The 19,537-nt window shown below is 40.7% G+C and overlaps 1 protein-coding gene across 4 annotated transcripts; it reads right to left on the bottom strand.

Moving 5' to 3' along the window:
- Positions 1-23: 23 nt before the first annotated feature.
- Positions 24-19,537, bottom strand: NBR1 (NBR1 autophagy cargo receptor). 4 transcript variants are annotated; one of them, XM_041426578.1, is made up of 21 exons: positions 19,353-19,537; positions 16,614-16,676; positions 15,313-15,331; positions 14,911-14,933; positions 13,873-14,067; positions 13,331-13,405; positions 11,894-12,111; positions 10,350-10,514; positions 9,666-9,872; positions 8,891-9,050; positions 8,098-8,385; positions 7,521-7,673; positions 6,985-7,060; positions 6,563-6,673; positions 5,585-5,776; positions 5,330-5,464; positions 4,354-4,708; positions 3,972-4,069; positions 3,378-3,447; positions 2,571-2,676; positions 24-2,236 (listed from the first exon to the last, which is right to left on the bottom strand). In XM_041426578.1, the coding sequence occupies exons 1-21, from the start codon at positions 19,503-19,505 to the stop codon at positions 2,063-2,065; spliced, it is 3,036 nt and encodes a 1,011-aa protein (XP_041282512.1). In that variant the 5' UTR covers positions 19,506-19,537; the 3' UTR covers positions 24-2,062. The 4 variants fall into 4 exon arrangements, with proteins under 4 accessions (XP_041282512.1, XP_041282513.1, XP_041282514.1 ...); XM_041426579.1 differs by having other exon boundaries at positions 24-2,233; XM_041426580.1 differs by lacking the exon at positions 6,563-6,673.

Below are 19,537 nucleotides of genomic sequence, written 5' to 3'. Positions count from 1 at the left end.
CCAAAATAAATACAGAGGTCACATATGCTCTATAGAATATATTATAAGTTATATCATGCATCCATTAACAAAATATACAAAGCCAACAGAAATATATCTATCTTAAGCCTGAGCATACAGCATCTAAACTCTAGTAAAAAGTAACCTAAAGAGAACAGCATCTCACACCTGCCACTTCAATCCTCAATGAAGTGTTCCTCCTCAAATGCTTCAGTTTTGTAGTTTATAGAACACATGAACATTCCAAGTACAAAGGTACACATGGTGAACATGGGTCCTTGCTGGGCCTGCCAGACCCGAGCAAATAAAACCACACTATGCTTCAAAGTGTCATCAGCTTCTGCATTTCACCCCTGCCCTTCCCCTCCTTGTCCTAGAGCTGGCATTAGTCAAAAGATACTCAAAACAACACACCCAAGTTAAGGTGGAAAGTCACAGAAGGATCTTGAACTGGTCCACAGCACACAGTTGTACTGGTATACAGAGAGATGGGAAACACTGCAAAATACTTCTACTGTATTTCAAAATAAACATTTAAGAGTATATCTCCCACAGTCTATAAAAATAGGTTTAAAATGAAAGTGGTATGATACATTTGTTTTCTTGGACTATTTTAATGGTATTTTATCTCTATGGATACTAAAGTCTTTTAAAAAATTACTGATAACCTGGCCAGCACAATACTGACACTGCTTCAGCTATACTGTGACAAAACAGAATACTAGTTTGAAGCAGGAGTAATACAAAATATTTTAGAATCAATGGTCTCTTACTGCAGAAACATTTACTTCAAAGTAAGAACATAGCCAACACTGTCACCTGCTGAGAGACTGAACTCTGAAGAGTTCTCTGGATACCCCACTGCACAGCAGTGTCTGGTGCTCATTTATGTCATTCTTCAGAATCAATTCTCTCAGCATATTTAGAAGGGATTCTTAGATTTCCAAATTAAATATGGGCATCTAAAAATCTTACGAGAAAAATGAATTCTACAGAGGTGGCTATGGAAACACAGGACCAGCTAAAACCATCAGAGGACTGTACATTTGAAAGTGCTTAAGTTAATGCATTTTTCAAACTCTAATGTAAAGTTATGTGATCCCTGCTTCAAGCATCCTTTCCATTCCTAAACACTACCGAAATTTGTACTCCAGGTCTGGGTTCCTACACATTCTTGCATTTTTTATGTGGTATTAACAGAGTAAAATGTTTGCATTGTAGTGAAAAAAGGTAATGGTCAAATTTTTAATATTTTTACAAAGAGCCTGTAAAGATTCCTAGAAAAGCCTTTCCTACCCTTACACTCAATTTTTAACAAAATATTTTTATGTAGGTTATACTTCTACTGTTAGAGATCTGGTGTGCACTATCATTACTGGTTCAATTGCTGGTGGTAATTTTCCTGCTTCATTCTGCTACAACAAACAACAACTTTACTGGTATTCATCAGCTGAACTGCAGCTACACTTCTAGACTTCTCAAAAGTCTAAATTCAAGATGGCTTTCTTTTACGAGCAACTTCTTTTTCTTAGAATAATTTGTAAGATTTGAATTTGTCACTTGACTATCACACATTGGAAAATCAATTACTAAATCCTCAGAAGAAACAAAAACTCCTAGTTTCAGGCATCTCTTGTAAATTAAGCAGGACTACATTTTATAGCAGCATTTTACATTGGTTTCTATTCCAAAGCTAATTAAGCCAACAAAAAATTTCCAGCTGCCTAAAAAAAAGGTATATACACAATAAAACGGGAAGTTCTCACCTGGGTACAAAGTTTAGTTCTACATGATTCCCTGGTAAAAGGATTTGATCTGAAATTAGAGATTTAAAGACTACTCATTTAACTATGAGGTCTAAATAATAACTGAAATTCTGGTATCCATTTCAAGAGATGCCACAAGAGTAGTTTGACATTTCCATGAGGTTAAAAAGAAGTCAAATGCTCAAAGAAAAGCAGAACCTCCAAACAGAGAGCAGCTGAGGAGCAGCCTGCTGCTCATGCAATCTTTAATTAAGAGTTTACTCAATGAAGATTACTCCTCTCTCCACCAGGCAGGTTTAGCATCTACTGCACCAGTCTCTGTTACTGATCTGAAGCAATTCAGTTACCACTTCAATCATGTTATTGTTGTGCTTCTTCAGCAGCCTCAAGTTTAACTGCCTGTCACAGAATCCCATCTCACACAGACTGGACAGCAGAGTGGCAGTCTGCTCTTCTGGAGCTGCAGGCTGCTGAAAACAAAAGACAGTAAGATAAATTTAAAAAGATAATTTATTTTTTGCCATTCGAACTAGGTGCCCTGCATACTAGAATCAAACTGAGGCACAGAGGCTCTTCTGTCCCATTTAAGCCATGTATAATCCCTTTCACTGCTCACTTACAAAGGTGAGCTGCTACTCTTACATGATGCCACAAGAGATGTTTTTATCCATATGGCATGGATCTACCAGTCTGCTGAGAGCAGCAAACCTCAAAGGGACACCATCAAACTTAACATTTTACTCTTCCATTAACTCCAATATAGAATATTGATACACCTCACATAGCACACAGAAAGACATTCACCTGTTCAATAATGGGTGGTCCAGCAAATAATGCTTTGTAGGCAGAAGCAGCTACTGACAAAGCTCCTTTCACAAGCTCTCCTGCAATGCTGCTGCCTTGAGGGTACCTGTGAAGAGACCAGGTGCTGCTTTAGGGCCAGTAAAGCCAAGGGTTTGTTTCAGTGAAATGCAAGTTGCTGCCTGTTGAGGTAAGAACTGCTGGAGACAACAGCCTGTGATCCAAAGGAATCAGCAGTGTTTGGGAAGTGAGCTACACAAGAAGCTCATTCCTTTTTCCTGACACCTTCTATTAAATTGTGGGTGTATGCTTTCCATGAAGGGACCTTTTCTAAAGAGTTCAGTGCTCTCATCTATAACAGAACTACATGAAAGCTGTGCACTGACACATCCATTCAGGGTAGAGTTCCTTTATTTGTTTTCTATGAATACTTAAGTTACTTAATATTCTACTCAACATTTTGACTTACCTCTCCAGTCTGAGTATTTTAAGACTAATTTATAGCTAGCTTGTAAAATCCCCATCCTAAGAATTCTGAGATTTTCCAGAAAAAAGCCCACAGAATTTTAGAAGCAGTCAACTCGAGCTCTTCATTAACTCTGGCTTGCCAGTTCTGCATCCTTTTGATTTGTGCCCAAGTAGAAACCAACATCTTATGAAAACATAGCATGTTTGCTTTAAGAAGAGAGGCCTCTCTCCAAAATTACTCACTACATGAAATCTCTAGGCCAGAGCTCTTTCCCAGGTGTCTAATTAAGCTGTTCTCAGTCTAAAATAGTGTTTGTGAAGTCAGAGCTTCAGCTTCATTACCTCGGGTATTCTGAGAACTTAGTGAGAAATGCAGAAGATCCTGGCCCATGATTATCTTCACCACTGGGTTCTGGAAGACAAAATGTCAACATGTCCAATTAATGACAATTAAGCTGGAGAAATACAAACAAAAACAGAAAAAAGTCTCAGTACAACAGCAATACTCTAAGTTTAGTTATGCAGAGAATCCAGGATTCTCACTGCAGTGAAAGCAGTCAGAAGATTTTCAGAACTATATGACTGATTTATTGTTTAACACTAGAGGAGCTGCTGTCTCAGTGACTGTAACAACAGCTTAAATACACAGCTCACCAATTCCAGAGCAAGGTAATTTTCCAGATGCCTGTAAGTACTTTTGAGTATCCTCTCACCATTTCCCATAATAGATGCTCTTAACTGATCCACAAAACCAATTATTTCTTTATTTGCAACATCCATATAGCAAAAGTTCAACACCCAGAGAAAAAATTGAAATCTTTACTTGGTAGATTTCTGCTCTCCTCAAGAAAAAGGAGACATCAAATTCAATACTAGGCATAAGGAATAGGTGATAGCAATAGCAATAGTCTGTACCCTTCATTAATATGTCAATACCTTCTCTTTGTATTTGATCATGAGGAGCAGAAGAGATATGCTCTGAAGCTGGTGTGTTTGGTTCTTGGAAGATAGAATTCTGAAGAGATGTAAGATTCCTGAGAACATAAGGCAGAAACATCACTACTTTTATTCTACATGTACACACATAAATAAGTCACAATCAACAGAAAAAAAGAAAAAAACTTCACACACTCTCTTCTCTCCCTCTCTTGCACTCACCTAAATCAGTGAGTACAGGCTCTATAAAAAGTTGCAGGATTTAAGAACATTTACCTCAGTAAAAATTTTTTTAAAACAATTCCTGCTTGGAAAGTGTTGGACCTTACAGACTCTGCAGCAATACCAGCATCACCATTTTGTTCGTGTCCCCAAATCATACCTTTGTGCCTCGGGTGAGCTGTCCACAGCCGCTGGGGGCACTGCAGCCAGGGTTTGGGAAGTTGTCAGTGTATCACTGACCCTCTGGATCTGTGGCTGGCTTCCCCCTTCTGGGTTCTCTGCTACTGTTTCAGGTTCTCCTGCCTTTTCTAAACCAGGCTGAGAAAGAGCTGAACTATACATGGAGTCACCCAAGGGCCGACTGGTGTCGAAGCACTCAGGGAGAATAATGATATAGTCCTCTGAGGAAGCAGAGGAGCACTGACTCTGAACATCATCTTTATCATCTTCCTCTTCATCACCATTGCCAGCACCACTACAGGGGCTTGTGCTCTCATCAGACAGTGGAAGGTCCCCTAGGAGGAAAAAAGTGAAGTGTTAATCATTGTCCATTTTGTGTGGACAACAGCAGAGACAGAGCTGGCCCAGCTGTAAGAAAAAAGTATTTAGAAACAACTGTAAACCTTAGCTGCTGCCATTAAGGGTGTAATTTTCCCTGTTGTGGGAGGGTGTAAAGTGAAAGAGTACTAGATCTTAATGTTAACCCACTGCAAATACACTGCTGGTATTAATGCTCATAGCAAAAACTGGAGTAAGAGCTACATAAAGAACCTAAACTGTAGTTTTCAGCTCCTAAATTGCACACTTTAGAAACAGGTCAGAAACATTGCAAGCTATGTGTACAAAACATGGAGGCACCATCATGTATAAAGTATGAGCACTTATTTGAATACCCAACTGGAACCTTTTGTTCACAATTTTACTTCTTTAAAAAGCAGCTGTTAAACCAGCTGCTTGTTAAAAAGCACTGCTGGTTAAAGTACTGACACTCATTTTCTGATGTAATGATTCTCACAACTGGGACAATCTAACACTACTCCTCATCTAATGAAGATCAGTTTCCTAGAACAGTGTCAGATCTTCTTACACGTGATTTTTTTACAGCTTTCTCTTACATTCAAGCCCATTTTACTTACCACATGAATTTTCTGTCACTCGTTCTGACTGATGAATCTTTGCTTCCTTTTTGGAAGTGGAATTACTATTTATCACAGGAGATTCTTCAGTTATCATATTGCAGCTGAAGGTGTCTTGCAGTGTGTGTAAAGAGTCTAATAAAACCAATCAGGAAAACAATTAAATGGCATCAACTACCTGAGCTGAGCAATTTGTGTCTCATGTCTGACTGCAAACAAGTCAAACCAGAGAAGGCAGCTAATGACAACACTTACTCTGGAGGATTTTGGGATTTTTTTGTGGGGGCTTGTGGTCAGGTGCAGCATCCAGGGTGAGAGACCGAATTACAGTTTCACAGACAAACTGAGTCCCACTCATATCTTCCTCCCCTTCCTCCTGGTTCAATGCATGCTCAGCTTTCACCTTCACCACAGAAGAGTCCACAGAAAGGCAGGCTTCTGCCATTCCTTGGAAAGGGAAACATAACAGACTTTACCACAACGAAGATATGTAAGTATAAGAAGAATTTTTTAGACTAGCCACAGCTAATATTGATTCTGTGTTAGTGCTTTCTAAAAATTGAAGGATTTTTGAATTCAGCTCAAGTTGAACACAAAAGTGATTGAGAAGTATGGGGAGCACACCAGGAGTGTTTGGATTATAACCTAGTGTATAAAGGGCAGACTGTTAATTCTCCCAACAATTCTAGTAGTCACACAAATCACAAGAAGCGTTTGAAAGGATTTTGTACAAGGGCATGCAGTAATAGAACAGCAGGGAATGACTGTAACATGGAGGAGGGCATATTTAGATTAGATATTAGGCAGAAATTCCTCCTTTTGAGGGTGGTGAGGCCTGGGCACAGGTTGCCCAGAGAAGCTGTGGCTGCCTCTGGATTCCTGCAAGTGTCCAAGGCCAGGCTGGATGAGGCTTGGAACAGCCTGGGATAGGGGAAGCTGTCCCTGCCCATGGCAGGGGGGTGGAACTGAATGATCTTTAAGATCCCTTCCAACCCAAACCATCCTGTGACTATGATTTCTATTCCCAATCTATATATATGTTATGTTCCAACCTCTACAATCACTAATGTAGTGTCAGACTGCAGGTTGATGAGCCAAACAACCTGTTCTGCTTTTTCTTTTTCCAAAGGGGAAGACAGTAATTAGAATTCCTTTTAGACATCAGGTTTGCTGACTACAGAGAAGTGACAATATCCTCCCTTTACCCCCAAGCTCCTCAGGACTACTGCTTACCAGGCACTAGTTTAAATCCACTCCCCTCGTTCTCCTCCTCTATCTGACCTAAGCCAGGTTTCTCCAGCAAGGGGCTGTCACGTGGCAAAGGGGACATGCATGGAGTCATGTCTGGAAAACACAGGGAGCAAAGATAATTGGCACTAAAGGAGGAGCCTCCATGAGGTAACATTTTAAAAAGTTATTCTTTTTAAGGGACATTCTTTCAAGACTGAAGAAATTTAGTTATTTTGAAAGATAATCTGGTGAAATAAACAACTAGCTTTGCATTACTCTGCCACTGGCTGTGCAAAGAAAATGGCAGCATTCCTCAACATCTGGAATGTTATGTTCTTGGGGATATGAAGGTGAAAAGAAGCCAAGCTATACACAGAGGATAGCTGTCTGTGCTCCAGAGAGCACAAAGAACACAGGAGCCTTACCAACAGGAGTATTGTGTGGCACTCGCTCCAATTCCTGCACAATATTAATGTCCAACAGCTCAAAGGACAGCAAATCCTACAGGAAAAACACACAGTTTCCATGAGCAAACTCTGAAACTGAATCATATCTGTACTTGGCAGCACAGATCCCACTGATGTACAAGTAACATTTTGTTCTTCAACACAGTCTCAGGGGGCAGTTTTCCCACAACATATATTTACTTCATTGAATATGGTGCACAGATTAGGGCAGCAAGGGACAAAGCTAAGAACTCTCTTGTTAGGGCCAGAGAAAGACTCAATGCTGATTCTCTTTTGAGGATCTTAATTTGTCCTACACATTCCTTCCACATAATGACAGTGCCTAACACCAGTTTGAGAAAACAGCTCTGCTATATAAAATGCAATATACTCTTTCTGAAAACAGAGTGGCCATTTTTAGAGCTCAGAAGTTTGGTTTTTTGCAGGTGTCTACCTACCTAAACATCAAACCCAAGGTGGCTTGCTTTAGATCTACCTGAGTTTTATCACTTTACCTGTGCAGTGAGGAGATCAACAGATGGGATATAAAACTCTCTCTCACTTGGCAGATTTTTGATCTTTAAAGGAACAGTTGGCAGAGATATTTCAGCCTGCTCTGCAATTTCACCTATCAGCTGAGCACCTGTTTCTGTCTCTAAGGAAGCATCCTGCAAAAACAAAAAAAAACAGAAGCCACTTAGCCACAGTAAATAAAACATCACATGAAATCTAAATCTAAATCTGAATTTTGTGTAAACACACAAGTAATTTGACAGAAATTTTAATCAACTCATTACAGAGCCAAAAGGACAAGATGTAACAAAGAGAAATGCTGCAGAGTTCCAGTTCAAAGAAATAAACAAATAGCTGCAACAGACTAATAGCTAATGCCATGCCTGTCAAAAAGAACAACTACTTTAGAATTTATAAATGGAATATATGTTGTATTTCTTTCCTATTAAAAAAATTTAAAAGCAAACAGCTAAAAGAATCCCCTTGAATAGTCAGTTAGGAATACTATGCCAAATAATACACAATGCTCCTTCTCCTAGGCAATTCTGAGCTGCCCCAAATACCAGGTGAGTGACTTGCCTGTTTGGTTCTGGAAGCTTTACTCTTCTGACAGGAGTCAGAATCCTTCCAATCACTTTCCACGTAGTCAGCAGCTGGAGAGGGATCCACAACAATGCTGCACCAGATCCTTGGCCCAAACTGTTCCCCTCTGTGTGACAGTCTCCAGTGAGAAGTGTAAGTTCCTTCTATGTTGGGAGCTACAAACTCAACTGAAACAGTTCCTACTTGTCCAGATGGAAGGGATGGCACTATCACATCTTTTTTCTCAGCAGATGCCAAGGTCAGATTACCCCACATAAGTTTCAACTGAAATATACAACAGAAAAAAAACGAAAGTTAACTTCTCAAGCTTCTCTGCAAAGTGTGGGCAGTAGGAAGCAGAGCTCCTCTGCTGGAAGGCCTTGTAGGTACCAGGCATGGAGAAGACAGGCTGCTAGTACACAACCCCACATTAACCACTACCAACACAAAGATACCCCATCTTTCAACACAAAGGCAGCCACTCACAGAACAAAGGGTTTTGGAGGTCAGAAAAGCAACAGAGCAGCTGTAAACAGGGCCAAACTGCACCATTTTAACATGGGAGACATACTATTAATGGGAAATATGTTCAGTGATGGTGCTCTGAATCCCCTCCTTCCTACAGCCTACACCTGCAAAGAGTACCTACACAGCTTATTGCCCCAGAATTCCCAGCTGTGAATCAACAGGCCAAAGGAAATCTTAAACAGGTCCTAAGAGAGAATTCACCTACAAATGTTATCTCCAAGAATGATTTTAGTGTGTAGAAGGAAGAGCAAAGGCAAGATACCTTAGTGTCTGAGCTCCATTCCACATTGCCAGTATTTTTCATTCTCCAGTGTTTGATAAACTTTGTTCCTGGTTTCAAGTGAGTACCATCAGGCAAATTCTCATCCACAAATACTGCACTTAGTGTTGGGACAATTGCTTGGAAGGGTTGATTAGGACTCCTGGGATTGGAGAGAGGAAACAAAACAAAAAAATACATCAAAACTGAAGTTCAGCTGCTCATTGATGTTAATTTGGCTTTTAAAGGCCCTAAATGGAAGGGATGAATTAAAGAAACAAACTATACAAGTTTTACACTCCACATTCATAAACTCAAAGGGAGTGGGAAATGCAGAGCAGTTGCCTGCAAAGGCTGCTGTCTGATGAACCTCAACTTAAGAGCACATTAAAAAAAAAGAAACATAAATATACAGAACATACTTGACTTTATGCAGACACTTAATAAAGCAGGAAGATACAGACTTTTTTAAAACTGGCAGTAAATGTTAATTTTGTATGTATAATCCTAGGCACTCCCCTTCCTCTTAAATTAGCATAAATCACTAAGTTTCTGGTAATAACCATCAGTCACCTTTTTTCCCTTTCTCCTACTGTCCTCTCAATTAAAAACACTCTACGTTGCAAATGGCATTTGGACAAAATTCTCACCCAGTCCAATGACAAATCACACTTCAAAAGAGCAATTCCTTAACCTTCCTCCTGTTACTTTAACTTGGTCTCAGAACAAAAGGTGAGACAGCACAACTACCAGATGCTCAGTTAACAACAAGCCTTACAGGAAGGTATTAGGCTGGACACTCTCAGATTTCAGAGGAGGTGAGCCATTTGTTTCCAATACATGGATAGAGTTCCACAGATGAATTTTCCTGTGCAATTTCAGCTGCTTTTTGAGCTCTCGGACCTCTGCTTTTCGCTGTTTCTTTTCTGCTCGCAATCTTTGCTTCTCTGCCTTCAGAAATCTTTTGTCCATCTGTTTCTGGAGCCTGCAAAGTGATTAACACAGCTTATTACATTAAATTGATCAGAATTTATCTTCATCCAACACAGTCTTAGTCTCAAGGGAACCCTTCAGGAAATATCCCATGCTTCTATACTGGATACCAAATGATTTTAAAAGAACATCCTCACAGCTGCTTGTGGAACTATTTTGAATGATTTCTGAAAGAACAAAAAAAAAAAGGCAGACGCAGAATGCTCAAAGAAAAAGCAAGCTCTTGAAGTTTACTACCCCTCTAGGACACAAAAGTCTGTCTTTTCTACTTTGTTATTAAAAACACTGTAAGATTTATGACTAAGGCCCTTTATAAGTGCATAGCTATTTTTAGCTACTCACAACAAAATTTGAGCCCCATTTCCATTTCTTGTTATCTCTAAAATAAAAGCTGAACCTCAACTCCAACACAGGTGTTTCCTTGCAATCAGAACAACCTTGGCAGGCACTGCCAGCAGCCAGCACTTACCTGACTTGCTCCAGAGTGGCAGGCAGGCGTGGGGAGAGCTCTGCCAGGCTGTAACTGTCAGCGACACAGGGGATGGGTCTGCGCAGCTTTAGCAAGACGTGGTTTGGATCATGTGCATACGTTCCTGCCTCACACTCTTCACAGATATTGTAGGCTGGACAAAGGCTGCAAAGCAGAAAAGACAGGAGGTTACCAAGAGGCAAAGAATTTCTGCAGAGAAACAATTTTGTATCGTGCTACCACTGTAAGTAGTTCCCAAGTGACAGGAGCTGGATGTCTCACTCATAGATCAGTATTTGGAGCCATGTGGAATAACTACATGATTATCTCTCTTCCTGGCAAAACTGCAACACAGTTCCCACTTCTTTGAACACACATTTTAAAAATCTGGTGCTTCCTTTAGCACAAGTGATTAAAATTTTTGCTATGAAGGGCAGAACATTTTATCAAAATCCAGTGCCAGAAACAGCACCATACTTATGAAAATACAGAGGCTAAGTCACCAAGCATTCAGGGATGCAAAGCAGACTGCTCCTCCAGGAACAGCGCTGATAAAAACCAGACTGTCATCTCCTGCCAGCAGGGAAAAAAAATCCAAAGAAAAACTCCTGTTGGCATTCCATCCACTGCTTCTGCCCAGTCCCAAAATGCTGATCTTAACAGCAATTGCCTCATTCAAATAAAACTCTCACTTTTAACACCTCACTTAAGACATTCATCAAAATCTATTTCAGATTATTAGACAGACAAGAATGCAATCACTAAGAAAAAGTATGACCTGCCTTAGTTTCACTGACTCAGAACCAAACAAACTATTACAGACTAGTAGTTCTAAGTCTTGCTTTTTTGTTTAGTTAACCAAACAAAATCTTTTCTGTTACAATTACTGCATGTCCTAAACAGGTAAGTAAAGAGTCATTGAGAACACAGCTATGAAATTCTCTGAACTGTGTTCATTGAGAACAGCACTATAAAGTTCTCTCACTTTAACAATCACCTTTTCTCAAAATAGTATTAATCTTGCTTTTATGCAGATAAAGTCTAATGACCAGAGAAGAGAACATCACCTATTGGTGAGACATAGAAGACATTCTGAAATGTCCAGCAGGCTGCAGACTGGGAACCTAGCAGTATTTAACCCAAAGAGAGTTTCTCTCTCACTCACTCACAGACTGTGCCTGGCAGGTCCCCACCCTCCCAGCACATTCTGTCTGCACTGAAATGTCCAGCAGGCTGCAGACTGGGAACCCAGCAGTATCTAACCCAAAGAGAGTTTTTCTCACAGACTGTGCCTGGCAAGTTCCCCACGCTCCCAGCACTGAAATGTCCAGCAAGCTGCAGATTGGGAACCTAGCAGTATCTAACCCCAAGAGAGTTTCTCTCCCTCACAGGCTGTGCCTGGCAGGTCCCCAGCCTCCCAGCACACCCCACCTGCACTGAAATGTCCAGCAGGCTGCAGACTGGGAACCCAGCAGTATCTAACCCCCAGAGAGCTTCTCTCAGAGGCTGTACCTGGCAGGCTGCACCCTCCCAGCTCCCCGTACCTGCACTGGTAGCGGACCCCGACGATGCGGGCCTGGCAGCTGCAGCAGGAGATGAGCCAGTCGCACTGGCCGCTGCTCCCCGACGGGCTCTCCGCAGCTGCAGGGGCTGCTGCAAATGAGCTCTCACAAAAATCTGCAGGCTGACTGCAATGAACAAGCTTCTCATACAGCTTCTGCTCCAGCCTCTCAACAGTCTCCTTAACGACCTGTTCCCTGAACTGGAAAGAAATTAAAGCAGTACTGAGTGAGACCCACCTATTAAGTTTGAAATGCTGAGTTATGTTGTCACAATCTCCCAATCTGTCAGCAGCCACAGACTACCTCAGAATCATTTCCCCTATCCCACCACACTCTTCATAAAATTATGATAATATATAATATATATAACATACATAATATGACAATATCATTCCCATATTATATTATGTTACCATATTATATATAAAATACAATATTATACTATCATATAATTGTTACATTATTATATACATTATATATAACATATATAATATGATAATACATAAAATATATAAACAAATACCACATTCCTCAGAGAGGACTTTTATATCAGACAATACCAACCCAGAGCTTTTAAGAAGGCAAGTTAAAAATCACATATTTGTGCTCACAGTATTGTTTTTCTTCCATAAGCTTTCATGAAGGGAAGGAATCTCATCTCTAGAACAATTACCACAACTCCCAAACCCCTCTGGACTCTCTACCATTAAGTTCTGATTTGCCCATCAGTGATGTCTTATATATAACCATGAACTTCCCCAATTTTTAGTTTGTATAAAAAGGTGGCAAAGGAAAGGAGACTCTAAAGAAAAAAGCTTAAAAATAAATGCACATAGTTTCAAGAATTTGCTAGCTGATGAATTCTTTGCAGTGATATCAAACTGCTTTTCAGTGATGTTTATTAGCTGTTCAGAACAAATTAACACCCATATCTTAACTGTAGCTTATTGTCAATGGTTTCCTGAAAGTATTTCCTCTGAACAGCCAAGAAAAGTAAGGTCATCAGATTCTCTGCTTTCAATCACAGGAAACCAAAAGTACTGCCCTGCTCTGGGCAATCAAGAGCCTACAGGAGCAGCACTGTCCATGCTCTCCCACAATGAGAGGTCTGGAATTCCCATGGCTGTCTGCAGTGCCACAAGGATTCTGTTATGGGAGCTCTTAAAACTACATTCACACTAAGCAAATGCATTAACAGCCCACTTTTCACAAATGATATGGATCAAGTTTATGGTTTTGGGGTTTTTAACGTATCACTTACACTGCAGACATGGTCAGACATCTAGTTCTCATTAAGATCCTGGTCATAAGTGCTGATGGCAAGAGTGTTCAGATGTCTAGAGATCACAAAGATCCCTTCCAACAACAATAAAACTGAAGTATTTAAGTATATCAAAACTTGCAAGACAATACACTTACTGTTTCCAAGTAGCTAGTAAACCATTCTGGAGGATTTTCATTTGTGCTTTCTGGTCTGGTCTGATTTAACTTTTGCTGGGGGGGGAAAAAAAAAAAAAAGTATGCAAAGTTAAAAAAACCCCTCAACACAGCAAGTTAACTGCTGAAATAGCTCTTAAGTGTCTTTATAGAAAAATATTTAAGTAGCCACTGACATTTTCCTGAAACATTTCTGCCTCATTAGCATTTGAGTGTAATTACACACCAAAGAAGTCAAGTCAGCCAGAAGTTACCAGATGGCAATGAGGGCTTCAGGAGATGAATTACTCTGTTTATCAAAATACTAAAGAATGGTCAACATGAAAGCACTGGTATTTCTGAAGACAGCATCAAATTATCCTCTGGAAGACATTCAAACTATTTGGTGAGCTTCAACAGGTGCAGGGAACTGAAAACAGACCAACTTCTGAACTCAGTTTTTATGTATGGCTGAAGAGGACAATCAGCCTACAAAGTGAATTACATTTATTAATTCTTTGGTTTAATGCAGCTCAGCTTTTTACCTGAATGGTCAGCTCCTTGTCATTTTTCAATTCTTCCTCTAATCCCTGAGCTAGCATGGAATATTGCAAAAGTGGCTTCTTCTCATCTTTAAGCAGCAGCTTTTCTGCCACATTTTTTTCATGTAGTTGCAAAGCACGAGAAGAGCTCTTTTCATAGGCATTCATCTGAAGCTGATTTCCTTGTTTAACTGCAATCTAAATAAACAGAACATACATCCACCATGTTTTCCACTTACAGTCAGCATACAGAATCTGTAAAAATACAGTATTACACTACACTGGAGAGTTTGGTAAAAGGGTGGGGAAAGACTAACAGACACAAAAAGAAAAACTGAGAGAGATGCCAAGGTACAGTCAGCTGATATTCTACTTCTGAAAGATTATTAATACACTTATTATAGAAGTTGATTAAAAGCCAAAGGCTAATCATGCAAATATTCTGCTGTGATTTTTCAGCCTACAATAAAGTGTTTATAGGACCCAGTAAACAACAGATTCTGTCCAGGAATTTATTTTGAAATTATCAGATTTGAAATTCAAGCCATGAGTAAAAAGTTGTGAAAGACTTAATGTAAAGCAAAAATGTAAAAAAATGCAATTCTTATTTTGACCAACTGCTTATAAAGTAACTAAGCATTGACTAATATTAAAGTTTTAATTATATACTCTGGCAGCAGAATCCATGTGGCAAGATTTTTGAAGGGTTTCACTAAAGCCCAATATTTCCAAATATGGGATTATTGTTGAAGGGTTTGAGAAAGTCAGCCCCTTAACCAACCCACTGCTGCTCAGGCCCTGAATCCTAACTGCCAATTCAACTAACTTATAAAAACTAAACTAAAACTAAAAACTAACTAAAAACAAACACCAACCAGGATAGAACAAAAAAAAATGTAATAAGACATTCAAGCTACTGTCCAAAGCTAGAAAACAGCTATTCTGATTTCCTGGGTCAAGTAATGCCATTTTTTTCTCAGCTACACCAATTTTAATTGGAGAAGGATGAATACATTGAAAAAAGTCAAAGAGCACATTTACCTTCAGAGCTTCTTCATATTCCTCTAAAGAAAAATAGAAAGAAGTGTGAATGGCCCCTATCTCACACAACAGATGTAAGTTTATCACACAGTATTTAGAAACCCTTACATGACAAGGGGCCTCCCCTACCTTCTGTAATGTTTCTTAAATTAGTGCAATGAATTGTATATACAGCAACAGGCACACATTTTCACAGCTAAGAGCCACAACATTCCACTAATTTAGTCACTTCCAATTTGATCCTGTGGATCAAGAATTCTTTCCTTTGGGAAGAATTTGCTGCCAAATCATATATAAAATACAAAAATCAAAAAACAAGCATTCTTAACTGCATCTTCAAAAAACACAAGCAACAGTTGGGGTCTCTTAGCTTGATTTCACCTCAGTAAAGCAGCAGCTCACCTTTGCTGTTCACAGAGACCTGCAAAGAGAAGTAACAGTGAGCAAGAGCCACAGACACATTTTTGCAGTTCTCTTACAATTAACACATTCAGAATAAACATACATTTATTCACAGTTTTTAAAACAGCAGTCCTTTAGGTGCTTGTTATTGCCATGTTTAATCATTACCCAAAGCTGTGGTGCTTTGAAGCAGCCCATGTTTGCTGCTGGACTGGCACAGGAGGCAGCTCTGGCACTGCTGGCAGCCAGAACAAGCTGCTCTCCTCAGGAAGTCACTGCCTGTACCCCTGGGCTCACTGCACAACTCCAGAGCTTGGCCCCACTTGCTTTAAATGCCCAGTTAAGTGTTTCAAAAGACCAATTAAGTGTTTCATAAGCCCATTATTCTACAGAAAATTAATTATCGATTCTACACATAGAAGTCACTAACACAAGAAGCTTTTTAATCCCCTCAGCATCACAGGATTCTGAACAATGTTTGCTCAGTATTTCAGAAAAAGCTTTCACAGACACATTTAAATATTTATATATGATACAGGCTAGAAAATAAGGGGAGAATCATTCTCTGAAAGGTTTGCCCTTAGGGAAAAACAGTAAGAACAAGAACCCCATTAGATTTAGTAGTGCTATAATCCAAGCAGTGGAACACTGTGTTTGCAAAAGGTCATTCTGTGTGAGAGTTACATTCCCCTCTGAATCTCTAGATAAACAAAAATAATATGAGAGGGTGAGACTGTGCCAAGCAGGAAGTTACTCAACAAGGACAACTAGAAGTAACCAATTTGTTTTCTGAGTCAGTAATCTGCTTGGAGATTACAGCAATTGCATAAAGCAAGCAGAGGATTTGAGTACCCCAGATCACTGAAGCAAACATATGCTGGTGACAGGAGACCTACATTTTCCAGAGGAAGGAGTCTAGAGTGAAGAGACAGGGCTTTACCACAGCTGAAAACACAAACAGTTACAACTACCTTATAAAAAATTTAAAAAGAAAAAAAGTTTAAAAATAAAATAGCTCCTCAACGGAAACATTCCTCCCTCAGAGCACAGAGAACCACTGGGTGTTTCAACAGGGTGGGAAAAAGAAAGGCAGTAGCTTCTAAAAATATATATTTTAAAATATGCATGCTGCATTAAGACTAAAATCACAAGACTATCAACTATTTTCTTATTAAAAGGGCAAACATTCCCCCACCCCAATCTGCATTCAGGACTCTCCTGAAGGACCCACTCCAAATCATGAGGAGGAAGAAATGACTTTCAGCTGACTTATTGGGAGGGTGGGGTGGCTGATATTTTACCTCATCATTATCCTCATCAATGTACTTGATCTGAATGTTGTCCAGGTCAAATGAAACTTTAACCTGTAATAAGAAAACAACACAAAACCATAGTGAGGCAGGACCTCAGTTAATAATAATTATTAATTAGGAATAACATTAAAACCCTTCTAGCCCTCCCTTCAGCTTCTCAGTTGAAGCAAACACTGTTTTACCAAATCCATTCCTCTGGAGCTGAACTCTTCCCTGTGCCTTCCCTCCAAGCTTTACTAACTTTCTCTAATGAAAAGAATAAACACATCTTTTTCCTCTTGCACCTTGCCCAGTTAATGTTTACTCCAAAATAAATAATAATACCCTCCCCATTCTAAGAGGACAAGCTCAGGGTTAACAAACTCAGTCATGGTAAACACTCCAAAATATGAAGATAAAGGCAAACAATCCCTAAACTCTATCTTTTACATTAGAACACACCTGGGAGACAGCTCACAAAGGTGATCAGCCTTTTCTCAGCCTACCAAAATTCAGAGAATAAACTGAGCAGTTATTTTGCATTTTTCATTAACAAGGCACAATGAGCAGCACCAAATGAACCATAAAATGAAAGCAGTTGTTTCCATATGCTGAGTCTTTGAGGCTCCTGTACATTTTGTACCAGGTTCCTACAAAAGCTGTATTTTTCTGCCTTGGTTTGAACAGACAGGTGTCTGCTAAGGAAGGCAGGAGCCTCCCCTGAAATGGAAAATGTAACCCCCCTCCTTCTGAATCATTATAATTTTTAAATTAAGGAGCTCTCGGGCAAAGATATGGGAATAGGAATAAAAGTTCATTTTTGTACCAGGTTCCTCCAAAAGCTGTATTTTTCCCAAGAGAAACTCTCTGAAACAACTGGCACATGTCCTGCTAGGCCAGACCTAACAGAAGAGCAGCAGCAGCCCCAGGTAAGAGTGTCTGCCTGGGGGTCACAGCCCCAGTGGAGCACAGGGACACATGGACACACAGGGACAAACAGACACATTCTGCACTGAACGTGCTCCAGGTAGGCTCTTCCAGCAACACATCCCAAATTCTGTGAGTGCAGTGACAGAACCAATTTGGTTTTGTCAGGATGAAGCTGTGCTCTGTCCTTACATGGTCTGGAACCACAGACTGTCCCCTTAAACTCAGGGCAGAACAAGAGCTCACCTTTTCCCTTATAAACATTGAATAAAAGATCAAAATACAATAAAGACCCAAGTTTAACTGCCTTGAAAGAGTAATTCCCACAACAGAGACAACCCCTGGCTCTACCTCAGGGAGAGCTGTAATAGAACACCACACCTTGAACAAACACACCCTGGCTCTCAGAATACCTGAGATTAAGGGCAGCACAGTGCTTACACAGTAATCTGCTTCCAGCTTTGATGCAAGCAGGGTTCTGAGCAGCTCAGACATTCCTGCAGCTCTACTTGCAGTGAGTGTTTTAAGACTGAACCAGTGCCTCTTTCAGAGGAGTGAAATACAGCAAGGGAAGGTGATGCAGTTCAAACTCTGAACCCGAGCAATTCATAGAACAAAACCCTCCTGCATGTGTACTGGAATACATTGGCCAGGAAAAGGGCTGAAAGACAGGAAATAAAACAGGGACGAGATCTCCTCAGATGTAACTTTGAAAACAAGCTAAAAAAAAAACAACAGTTGTGTGGAAGAGATTTCACAGCAACTTCTGTGAGCCAGAGGGAAGTTTGATAAGAGGATCCATAATTATCAACTTCTGTGAGCCAGAGGGAAGCTTGATAAGAGGATCCATAATTACCCTTGGAAGAATTTCCTACCAAGGTCACTGACATAGAAACCAACAAAGAAAGAAGGATAAATGACAGAAACCTGAACTGTGTATTCCAATCAGCACTTTGTTAATCTCTGGTGACCAATGAGTAAAGTGTAAACTTATGGGTTTTTTAAGAATGTATAAACAGCACGCAGGCCATATTAAAAACAGTCTGAAGCCTTCTGAAAACAGAGTGTGTTGCTTTGTGTTGTCTCCATCTCAACTACAACACAGTTGCTACAGAATTAATAAACAGCAATAATATCAATGTTAGTTTCATCACAGCCAAGGGAATCCTTACAATTTCACACTAAGCCAATACAAGAACTGTCCCTAACCAGCCCTGAAAACAAGCACCCAAACAAACTCAGAGCTATACCAGGAGCAGGACACAGAGACCTTCAGAAGGAGCTGCCCACGCAGACACGGCCCAGTCCGAGCCGGTTCTACCCGAACTAACACGCACAAAGCTCCGGGAACCGAGGGACCAAACAAAAACCTGTTCGTGACCCCAAAGAGCACAGAATCTTCAGAAAAGCAACAGACGGGTGTTACTTCATACAGGTACTTCAATAAGAACACGAAATAAGAGGAATAGAATGTACTTTACAGAGGGATACAGAACCAAACTAAGGGTCCAAACCAAAGAACACAGCTAAGAGCAGCTGCTCACACATTAGAAAAGGGCCCTTGAGAACGTTTTTCCAAACCACGCCAATCTAAGCACACAGCAGGAGTAAACTATACTACTGAGGAAATAAGAAAAATCGAGACCACAGCAGTTCTAACAGCCTGGGAAATGGAGGACACCGCTTCGGAAAGCGCGGCTGGAGACGCCGGGCCCTCAAAGCCTCACCGGGCCCTCAAAGCCTCACCGGGCCCTCAAAGCCTCACCGGGCCGGCTCCCGGCGGACCCCCCGCCCCGCCTCCCGCGGCCAGCCCGCGCTCACCATGGCCTCCACATCGGCCCACGTCGTGTGCGGCGGGTGGGACACCAGGAAGGTGCGGGTGTCGCCGCGGCAGGTGACGCGCAGGGTGACCCGCGGCTCCATGGCGCGCTCCCGCGGGGCCGGCGGCGCCAGCCCTCCCGACAGGCACAACATGGCGGCCCGAGGGCGGCCCGCCCCGCGCCCGC

This window comes from Onychostruthus taczanowskii, unplaced genomic scaffold, assembly GCF_017590055.1.
Source record: "Onychostruthus taczanowskii isolate IOZ18803 unplaced genomic scaffold, ASM1759005v1 scaffold91, whole genome shotgun sequence".
NCBI lineage: Eukaryota > Metazoa > Chordata > Aves > Passeriformes > Passeridae > Onychostruthus > Onychostruthus taczanowskii.
This window is presented reverse-complemented; position numbering and strand designations above follow the sequence as displayed.

Bases quoted from the DNA above. Each gene is read 5' to 3' on its own strand.
- NBR1 (XM_041426578.1), bottom strand. From the start codon at position 19,505: ATGTTGTGCCTGTCGGGAGGGCTGGCGCCGCCGGCCCCGCGGGAGCGC. The intron at 16,677-19,352 runs GTGAGCGCGGGC...TTCTTATTACAG, and splicing joins GGGCCGATGTGGAGGCCATG to GTTAAAGTTTCATTTGACCT. The intron at 7,061-7,520 runs GTAAAGTGATAA...TTTTTCCTGTAG, and splicing joins TTGATCTCCTCACTGCACAG to GATTTGCTGTCCTTTGAGCT.